The sequence below is a fragment of the Salmo salar genome, chromosome 01 (assembly GCF_965601325.2).
Source record: "Salmo salar chromosome 01, fSalSal1, whole genome shotgun sequence".
In the NCBI taxonomy this organism is placed as follows: Eukaryota; Metazoa; Chordata; class Actinopteri; order Salmoniformes; family Salmonidae; genus Salmo; species Salmo salar.
The window spans coordinates 27753649-27765032 of NC_138291.1; the positions used below are offsets into that span (position 1 = coordinate 27753649).

At 41.7% G+C, this 11384-nt stretch overlaps 1 protein-coding gene across 1 annotated transcript in view; it reads right to left on the reverse strand.

The window, feature by feature from the left end:
- Nucleotides 1-10327, reverse strand: part of LOC106589425 (latent-transforming growth factor beta-binding protein 2) — a 153771-nt gene extending 143444 nt beyond the window's left edge. Inside the window, exons 1-2 of the mRNA XM_014179443.3 lie at nt 9361-10327; nt 1060-1133 (exon numbers count right to left, since the gene is read on the reverse strand). Coding sequence (XP_014034918.3) covers nt 1060-1133; nt 9361-9824 — 538 coding nt within the window. The 5' untranslated portion in view covers nt 9825-10327. The remainder of the gene's footprint in view (nt 1-1059; nt 1134-9360) is intronic.
- Nucleotides 10328-11384: the final 1057 nt, after the last annotated feature.

Below are 11384 nucleotides of genomic sequence, written 5' to 3' on the forward strand. Positions count from 1 at the left end.
GCTTCAACCTAAGTAATTGACACCTCTGTAAGTGCGCCTTTGGCTGGCTTGAGAAAAGGAGGCAAAACCAGAGGTGGGAGAGAGGGATAATTAGGAGGCTGGCTAATGAGCTTGCTGTGTAATCGGATGAGGTGACTTTATTGACTGACTTGATAGACAAACAACATCAGCTTCTGTAGCGTGGGACAGTGTATGTGTGTGTGTGTGTACTGCTGTCTAGTCTTTGTGGGAACTGTTTCAGCCTAGAAATGCAGGTTGTGAGGGTTTCACATTCTGTGCTTGTAAAGCTTAAAGATAACTCTTTATAAAACAGCTTCTCCTATAAATCCTGATATTTCAGTCTGCAACATGATGACAGTCAAAAATAAAAGGAAAAACATTCTCAAAATGTTTTGGTAGGCTGTAGAAAAGCCTTGATAATATTTGCAACCAGGAGCTGGTTAGTAGGTCACAATCCTCTCTCAACAGGAGAGATTCTTTAAGGCTGCTGCCCCCTACTAGCAAGCATACAGAGCACTTAACAACCCACAGAACCGTAAAAAGGCAAATGTAAAGAATGTTACAATGAAAAGCTCGGTAACACTTGTAAGCTGTTAAAATTCTGCCGAAATTGTGTTTTAAAAAGTGGGCAATTATTCACTCACCCCCACTATCTGCCATTGACTTTTATATGGCAGTTAAGATATCCAATATTTCTGTGGTAAAAATAGTGCAGTTACACCCAAAATGAAGCACTTGCGACCAACAGAGCGAGCCAAATGCTAAGCACTGGTAATTTCCATGTTAAAACTCTACATGATAGAGCATGCAAATCCACATGAATAACATGACCATGGAGGGAATATTGACACACTCGTGATACCACCTGACAATATATTCTTACACAGTTCGTAGGCATTGGATTTGGTGTGTTTCATACCCAGGGCCAAGCCTGAGAATGAGCCGTTAACAACTTGAGACATGACTGAGAGAGATGGTCAAGAGACAGTCATGCCAAGGGATCCAGATTATCATGAATGATTGTTTACCTAAGGCATATGGGCAGATATGAATACTTACGCTTTATACAGCGGTTGGTCCCAGAAGCCACAGCCCATCCAGAGCAGCACTGTTGACCTCCACATACATTAGGCCTGCAGAGAGAGAGAAATGGGATATGTAATATATACTGTATGTAATGTTTAAAATGGATTGGCATGCAGGAAGTACAGTACCCCACAATTCATAATTCATAAGGGGAATAATGGGTTGAGTGTTCATGGTCTCAAACCTTAACATTCCTATCTGAGATTTAATTCTGACCCCACTATAGTTTCACATCCCTTAATGTGGTTGGCCTATTGAAGGAGCACCTTAGAGATTCAAACATAATTGCATTTGATGCAATAACATTTTCAGGCAAAGCATGAAACTCTATCTGTGTTGCATGGAGTCTAGAGTGAAAACAAATGCATGGTTATCTGAGCCTAGGAGGGAAGAGGAGAAACAGGAAAAGCACCCAGGCTGCGCATTACATACATCTCCAGGCAAACTGTAATAACTGGATTCTTTACATACTTTAATCAGTAAGAACAGCACTGGCCAATTTTTACAGGGAAATACATGAAAAGCCACCACACCACAAGAGCAACTCCAGGGCAAATTCAAACCGTAAACAATAGTGCTTGCATAAATCGACCTCCCATCATCTTGCCACAAGATATTAATGGCAGTTTGTTGAGTGATTGTATGACTTATGCAGATACGGTATGATATCTGGTCTGAGTCAGGAGATGACTAGTAAACTGTTAGTGTAAACACAGGGATACAGTAGGACTGTCTGCCTTCTGTTAACATCACCTGGTCAGACAGGTGTCGTTTTTCTAGTTTGAGAGTTCTTTAGATGGTGGATGGATGGCTGACTCTCTGTGTAGACTGGATGGAGACCAATTACTCTTTTGCACATTTAATGAACTGACCACATTCACAAACAATCATCAAGTCAACTGTTCTCTTTTGACAGTTAATACACATCTGACCAATCAGATTTTAGCAAAGTCGTCGCTAGGAAGGGAATTAATTACCTTTACCTTTTCAAGAACTACACAATACTTAGAAAACAATACCTCCCATAAAATAGTCCTACATTTTTATAAAGATAAATTATGAATATGAACCACACAAAACAGACCAGGTCTGTGGGGATGTTGGTGCTTATATGCAGGGCTCTACGCTGACCTTTTTTACAAGGAGCACGTGTGCCTAAGTTGAAAAATGTAGGCGCCAATCAAAGAAATGTTGAGGTATTAAAGCTAGAATCCTTAATTTTTCTAGGCGCATCAGTGCTCTTAAATTAAAATTCCAGGGTGCACAGCGAAATATTTAGGCGCATATGCGAGAAAAATGGTCGCACTGTCGAGCCTTGATATGGATGGATCATTCCTGATAGCCTCATAGAAAGTAGACTAGAATGGTAAAAGTATTCCAAGCTCTTCATAACGAAACTATTCATAAAAGCTATATAAATATCAATGATGTCATATTTGCACTCGTCATGACCCATTTCATGCAGCCAGGTTGAGCAGTTTTCTGAGTTGGAGCAGTCAGCGGTCTTCCTGACAGACTTTGCTGGAGAGGACATGACAGGTACACCGTATGAAACTCCCTCTCCCCGAGGGCTCACCAGAAACCAGATGGTGAGTAAGGAGAGAGTGGGAATTCCAAGAGGAAATGTGTCATGCAGACACACGCTCTCTAACGATCAGCAGAGGATTCATTTCAAGCTAATGAATCAGAAAGAAGTGAAAAAAATGTGAATTACCACGAGGTAATGCCTCTGAAGATTTATGGCACCTTAACTGTTACACCCCCTTAAACTCACAGTGCCCTATTCAATCAAACTAGTAACTAGGTTTCTGGATAAACAAATAATAACACTCTGTCAAGGGCGCAACTTTGGTTTTAGAAGTGGGGGGGACATAATATTATTTATATTTTTTTATCCAGTGGAATAAACACATGTAAACTATCCGATCACTCGGAGGTGTCCGCATGGTCCTAAAGCACACCGGAGCATAGTTTTATATCACATTCAAATGATAAAACCAGGGGGGACAAGATTGCAATTTCAGAATGTGGGGGGGACATGCCCCCGTCCCCAGTGAAAGTTGCGCCCCTGCTGTTTGTGCAGTGAAAAAGCATGTTTACAGCCACATGGATTGGTATTTCTTTTTTATTCACATTTTGTCAAATTGGCTTGTTGAGTACATGAATCCAAACGTGCATTCTTAAAGCACAATAAATAAGATGTTTTTGGTTACAGTACCAAGTATGATGGAATCAAGCCCATAGTGTTGTGTGGACGTGAGTGCTTCATGCGCTGCTTTCAGTTACAGTAATAAAGACATAGGTGCTCAACACACTGGTGCTTGAGTGTCTCTAAATCTCCCTGTGAAAGGCTATGGGAACCATAGATCAATGAATGTGTTGTGTTTGCTTTTCTGGAACCAAGCAACAAAGCCTTCCTGAGCAAGATATCAAAAGCAGAACGGGGGTTGAAATCAGGGCACTCAATGTCAGACATTGAGTCCGCTAGGCATTCCTCACCATGCCTATACAGCAGTGCTGGATCCTCATATTGCTAATAAAGTGTCCCTCAGAAATTGGCCATATAAATAACCTGATTCCTATAGGGCTCGGTGAGCGGCCCTGTAATGACATACTCAAACAAGAATATTCCATTTAACATTCAGGTAATGTATGTAACCCAAGGTGAACTTTTAAAGTCCATTCTGATTATAATGTAAACACCTCTCTCCTATGTGTGCCATGCTTTGTCCTGTGGAACAAACATTGTTGGCTGCACGAGGGTTCATTTAGCAAAAATAAATAGGTTTTAATGAACACAACCGATGGTGGTTCTGTTTGGCCAGTGGCACAAGATATTAATTTATGTTTAGATCAGAATCGCCGTCATAATCATTAGGCCTGTACAGAGAATTAAGTCAAAAGTCCAAATCCCCATCTTCATCCACGGCTTAAGAAAGGGACGATTTTGCAAGCTAGCTACTGCAGGACATAAACACAAGCAGCACAGAAACAGACACGTTTTTCTGAAAATGTCACGCCCTGACCTGAGAGAGCCTTTTTATGTCTCTATTTAGGTTTGGTCAGGGTGTGATTTGTGTGGGCATTCTATGTCCGTGTTTCTATGTTTGGGATTTCTTTGTTTCGGCCGGGTATGACTCTCAATCAGGAACAGCTGTATATCGTTGTTGCTGATTGGGAGTCATACTTAGGCAGCCTGTTTTTCCTTTGGGTTTTGTGGGTAGATGTTTTCTGTATAGCTACTTTGCCTTATGGAACTGTGTAGTCGTTGTTTTGTTTATTTTGTAAGTGTTCACTTTTCTCAATATTAAAAAGATGAGCATTCATATTCCCGCTGCGTTTTGGTCCTGTGTTCACGACGACCGTTACAGAAAATGACATTTTGCTTGGGAAGTGATTTGATTGGTGTGAAGCCAAATCCAAACTGGCCTCCCTTGGGGGAAGTTTTGCTGCACCAGCGCAACCCACAGTTGAGCTCAGCTTAACGCTGATTGGCTAATACTTTTAGAAAAAAAATGTATCAAGGGAGGCTAAATGCTTGCTGGTATCAATCAATCAAATGCTACGGCGACAACGTGTTATACTCTTTTGGTCCAGACAGCATCAGATACATGGGCTACACATACTGAGACAGAGGGGTGCTGTTTCCTAGCTCGGATGATTTCTCAGGTGAGATTCAGTGACTTGCGAATCGACTGAATATTATGAAAACACAGAGAGAGACAAAAGAGAAATTACACTGAACAAAAATATAAACGCAACATGTAAAGTGTTGTTTCATGAGCTGAAATAAAAGATCCCAGAAATGTTCCATATGCACAAAAAGCTTATTTCTCTCAAATTTGATTACATCCCTGTTAGTGGGCATTTTTCCTTTGCCAAGATAATTCATCCACCTGACAGATGTGGCATATCAAGAAGCTGATTAAACAGCATGATCATTACACAGGTGCACCTTGGGCTGGGGATTATAAAAATACACTCTAAAATGTGCAGTTTTGTCATACAACACAATACCACAGATGTCTCAAGTGTTGAGGGAGTGTGCAATTGGCATGCTGACTGCAGGAATGTCCAGCAGAGCTCTACCATAAGCCACCTCCAACGTTGTTTTAGAGAATTTGGCAGTACGTCCAACCGGCCTCACAACCACAGACTCCGTGTATGGCGTTGTGTGGGTGAGCGGTTTGCTGATGCCAATGTTGTGAACAGAGTGGCGGTGGGGTTATGGTATGGGCAGGCATAAGCTACAATGAACACATTTGCATTTTTTCGATGGCAATTTGAATGCACAGAGATACCATGACGGGATCCTGAGGCCTATTGTCGTGCCATTCATCCGCCACCATCACCTCATGTTTCAGCATGATAATGCACGGCCCCATGTCGCAAGGATCTGTGCACAATTCCTGGAAACTGAAAATGTCCCAATTCTTCCATGGCCTGCATACTGTACTCATCAGACATGTCACACATTGAGCATGTTTGGGATGCTCTGGATTGACATGTACGACAGTGTGTTCCACTTTACGCCAATATCAAGCAACTTCTCACAGCCATTGAAGAGGAGTGGGACAACATTCCATAGGACACAATCAACAGCCTGATCAACTCTATGCGAAGGAGATGTGATCGCGCTGCATGAGGCAAATGGTAGTCAATTAGGGCCGATTTCAAGTTTTCATAACAATCGGGTAATCGTTATTTTTGGACACCGATTTGCCGATTAAAAATATATATATATTAATATATATATATATAAAACATTTTATTTAACTAGGCAAGTCAGTTAAGAACACATTCTTATTTTCAATGATGGCCTAGGAACGGTGGGTTAACTGCCTTGTTCAGGGGCAGAATGACATTTTTTACCTTGTCAGCTCGGGGATTCGTTTTTGCAACTGTCACGATTTCCACCGAAGGTGGCTCCTCTCCCTGTTCGGGCGGTGCTTGGCGGTCGTCGTTGCCGGCCTACTAGCTACCACCGATCCATTTTTCCTTTTGTTTGTGTCTGTCTGTTTTTTCACACCTGTGTTCATTTAGTTGATTTCAATGGTTTATTTACACCCCGCTGCATGCAAGTCTTTGTGCGGGATTGTTTGTATGTGTTTCACGTTAGGGGTGCGTGTCTGCACCACGGGGTTTTCGTTTTATTCAGTAGTGTTACCGTTTTTCGAGACTTTGTTTAGGAGTCGAGGTTTCTCCTCCGTGTGTGCAATTAGTTTCCCTGTGTGTGGCGACTTCGATTTGTGCGTGTTTTTCCCTCATGTTGTATTTGAGTTCGGGACTACCATATTAAACGTTTTGTGCCACTGGAACTTCCTTGCTCTCCTGCTGCTGATTCCTGCAGCCCCCTCCTACTAGGAGACATTGTAACAGCAACCTTACGGTTACTAGTCCAACGCTCTAACCACCTGCCTTACATTGCATTCCACGAGGAGCCTACATGGCAATCTGACTATCTGTTACGCGAGGGCAGCAGGAAGCCAAGGTATGTTGCTAGCTAGCATTAAACTTATCTTATAAAAAACAATCAATCTTAACATAATCACTAGTTAACTACACATGGTTGATGATATTCCTAGTTTATCTAGCGTGTCCTGCGTTGCATATAATCGATGCGGTGCCTGTTAATTTCTCATCGAATCACAGCCTACTTCGACAAACGGGTGATGATTTAACAAGCGCATTTGTGAAAAAAGCACTGTCGTTGCACCGATGTACCTAACCATAAACATCAATGCCTTTCTTTAAAATCAATACACAAGTATATATTTTTAAACCCGCATATTTAGTTAATATTGCCTGCTAACATGAATTTCTTATAACTAGGGAAATTGTGTCACTTCTCTTGCGTTTCGTGCAAGCAGTCAGGGTATATGCAGCAGTTTGGGCCACCTGGCTCATTGCGAACTGTGTGAAGTCCATTTCTTCCTAACAAAGGCCGTAATTAATTTGCCAGAATTGTACATAATTATGACATAACATTGAAGGTTATACAATGTAACAGCAAATATGTAGACTTAGGGATACCATCCGTTAGATAAAATACGGAACGGTTCCGTATTTCACTGAAAGAATAAACGTTTTGTTTTCGAAATGATAGTTTCCGGATTCGACCATCTTAATGACCAAAGGCTCGTATTGCTGTGTGTTATTATGTTATAATTAAGTCTATGACTTGATAGAGCTGTCTGACTGAGCGGTGGTAGGCAGCAGCACGCTCGTAAGCATTCCTTCAAACAGCACTTTTGTGCGTTTGCCAGCAGCTCTTCGCAATGCTTCAAGCATTGTGCTGTTTATGACTTCAAGCCTATCAACTCCCGAGATTAGGCTGGTGTAACCGATGTGAAATGGCTAGCTAGTTAGCGGGGTGCGCGCTAATAGCGTTTCAAATGTCACTCGCTCTGAGACTTGGAGTAGTTGTTCCCCTTGCTCTGCATGGGTAACGCTGCTTCGAGGGTGGCTGTTGTCGATGTGTTCCTGGTTCGAGCCCAGGTAGGAGCGAGGAGAGGGACGGAAGCTATACTGTTACACTGGCAATACTAAAGTGCCTATAAGAACATCCAATAGTCAAAGGTATATGAAATACAAATCATATAGAGAGAAATAGTCTTATAATTCCTATAAAAACTACAACCTAAAACTTCTTACCTGGGAATATTGAAGACTCATGTTAAAAGGAACCACCAGCTTTCATATGTTCTCATGTTCTGAGCAAGGAACTTAAATGTTAGCTTTTTTACATGGCACATATTGCACTTTTACTTTCTTCTTCAACACTTTGTTTTTGCATTATTTAAACCAAATTGAACGTTTCATTTTTTATTTGAGGCTAAATTGGTTTTATTGATGTATTATATTAAGTTAAAATAAGTGTTCATTCAGTATTGTTGTAATTGTCATTATTACAAATAAATAAAAAAATTGGCCGATTAATCGGCATTGGCTTTTTTGGTCCTCCAATAATCGGTATCGGTATCGGCGTTGAAAAATCATAACCGGTCGACCTCTAGTAGATATAGATATATATATATAGGCCTAAGGCCGAGTCCAAATCCCTATCTCCATCCATGGCTAATTTAGGAATGGGCCAATTTTAGCTAGCTAGCTAGCCACCGGAGGCCAACAACACAACGAGATGCACAAAGAGTTTCTGTCAAAACGTATGCTCTCGATGCGATGTGATTGGAGTGAAGCCAAATACAAACTGGTTTCCCTTGACACTTTTGTTTTGGTGCGCCAGGGCCATTCACAGTTGAGCTCACTCAGTTTAGCTCAACATTGATTGGCTATTATGTTATACAAAAAAATTATCAAGGGAGGCCAAATGCTTGCTGGCTTCCCTTGCACTCAATGCTACAGGCTCAACAATGTCATACTCTTTTGGACCAGACAGCATCAGATAGATGGCCTACACATACAGAGACAAAGGGGAAGCCTGGCTTCCCTTGGCATCCATGAATACATGCCAATACATGTTTCCCAGCCTATATGTGTGATATAAGCGCCCAGTTTGCAGATAGCAAGCACACAACTGCATAGGCTACAGATCACCAACTAGATTCCGCCGCGGGATGATTTTTTCTTGAGCGGATGGTCAGGGGGCTGGAACATAATTACAAATCATTTTTAGACTGCAAATTGACCACAAGATCTCCAAACAGATATAACATTTGACTAAAACCTAATAATTTCAAATCTTGCTTACATTTGCTCGATGGTATAATACAATCATTGTTGTATAGCAGAGTAACAGCAAGTGTATGCCTACCAACTAAGCAGACGTTCACTCTAATAGACTTGTGTTTATTCATGACATTCCCCACAGGTCACCAACATCAATCACTTTCTCTGAACACCAATGACGATTATGTAGCCTTGATACAGGTGTTCATAACTACCCTAGGCCTACACTCACTGAACAATATACTCACTTTACAACCCCGGGAAGAGACAGCAGATTTTATGTTTTAAAAAAAAAGGATTTAAATGATTGGTACAGATGTAGGATCTTAATTTCATCACACTGTTGCAGGAGACTTGTAGTGTATTTGACTTATAGTGTATTTGAGGTTAACAAAGGCTTAAGAAGTTTGTAATTTCCACTTTCAAATGTCAGTCTTGATTTTCCCTTACGAATAATGTATCAACCCCTAAAGGATTATTTTCCTGCTGTAGCATACTGGCTCAAATTAAGATCCTACATCTGTAGACAAACTCAAACGCACTCCTGCAGGCATTTCTTATAACCTATAACAAGCAAAATCTTACCCTGCAAGGCGCCTGGTGTGCGTGGAGCTGGGTTTGTTGCTCTGTCTGTAAATTATTCGGGGTCTGTACTGTGATGAGTGATGGGTGCCGAGCTGTCTTGCGGCTCTACGCGCAGCATCTTGTGAGACGGTGGAATCGTCCGCCCGGTGGGAAGCTTCTGTTATGGAACCTGAAACTGGTTTAATTACCGTCGCGTGCCTGTTATCTCGTTGATATACTGAGCTCACCGGAGCCCCGCGACCGGAGTGCGATACATTGTGAGAGGACCTGTGCGAGCTTTCTCTGGATGGTCTGGCGGGGTCAGCGTCGTTCGCTCCCCCTGCGGAGTGACCTTGCCCCCTAGCTCGCGCCCGGAGCTGATTCCACATCTCCTGTCCACCACCTGTTGAGTCCTTCCGACAGTCACACATCCGTACAACTGCAATGGTTAAAACCACTAAAACTGCAATCCCCAACTGGTTCATATTTTTGTCAAAAATTAAATTGCCGCTGCGTGTACGCTGGTGATTGATCAAGATTCCGTTTTTTTCGATAGCCACGCGCGATATCAAGTGGTTAAATTGAGGTGAACAGAATTATTTAGCAGCAATGTAGGCCTATCCTTTCCCAAGCATGCAAAATGCTTAGATGTGTCTTCATAATGTCCAGGTAAGCATTGCGCAGAATGGATTCAATATCTTAAATATAAGTATATCAATTCGCAGCTTTAACATATGCTCATAAAATTGAAAATGTAAAGCTTCCCTGTACTTACAAAAACAATCGATTATGAAAATGATTTCAGATACATTTTAATCCATCTGTAATAGTTCATGTTTTTTTGCGCGCGCGGGCAGCAATGAGATTCCAGGGTTGGAGCCGCAGTACTACTCGAAGTGAAAGTTCTCGACTTTGAATGGTGCTCCCATGGATATGACCACCTTGGATCTGAAATCACCGGGAATTTTTGGGAGGCTTTGCGTGCATTTTACAAGAAGAAACTCCCCCTTCGTGGTCTTATCGATGCCTACGCTCAGCCCCCCTCGGTCCAAGCGCCCAGCGGCCACACAATTTCTACCAAGTTACAGTATGATATAATACTTCCTTGTGTGTTAAAATATGCTCCTCTATTCTGCCATTGAATAAAACGCACGTGTAGCACGCAATTTGGATACTACAGAAGGCTACAGCGTTCAGATTTTCTGCGAATTAGACAATTGTATATTCTGAGTCTTTTGTAATAGTCATTCTAATCAAGGCAAGTTTAGACTGAGTAGGCTATACTAGATTAAGTCAATTTGTCATGCATATATAATATAGCACTTAATAAACGGCTAGCTATTGAGTAGTAGTAGAACAGCAATAATTGAACATTGACATAACAATATGATCTTTGTGTCACACAATATGGGGGATATGGGTAGTGCACACAGTTAAAGCTCAATTTGAGTTCTTGGAAAACTAGAGAAGTTATATAACAAATCCCATTCATCTTCCCCTTTCATCCATGCTGCATCATCCGTTTCCCTGTCCTTGACTGTCTGGAAACAACATTTATTTTCTCCCATAAGATCTTAAACAACCAATAGAGAGTTGGCCACATCATCCCTTTCAAACCACAATGATACACTTATACAGTATGTCTTTCATCTCCTGTCTCCACCATGCCAACACTATTACTGTTATGCACATCTTCTAAAAATCACAACAGTAAATGGCTAGCTGGGTCAGCATGCATGGTCTGTCCATTTCTTTTCTATCCCACGTAAGTGAAGTAGGCTATGTTTGTCTTTCTTTGACCTAGTTTCTTGGGAATTAATGAACAGAAGTTACTACATGCAGGACAATCATCATAACTTCGCTGTGTGTTTGGGAGTAGCAAAGCCAGCTGTCTTTCCTCTGAGTAACAGCTGACAGAGGAGCATTGGACCCACCAAGCTCGCTCCTGCTCTGCTCAGCTTCTCTCCTTCAGAATCATGATAATTTCCAACCCAAACATGTCTAGTGTGTGAGGAGAGGAGAGCAGGGCTGACCAGGGCTGTGTA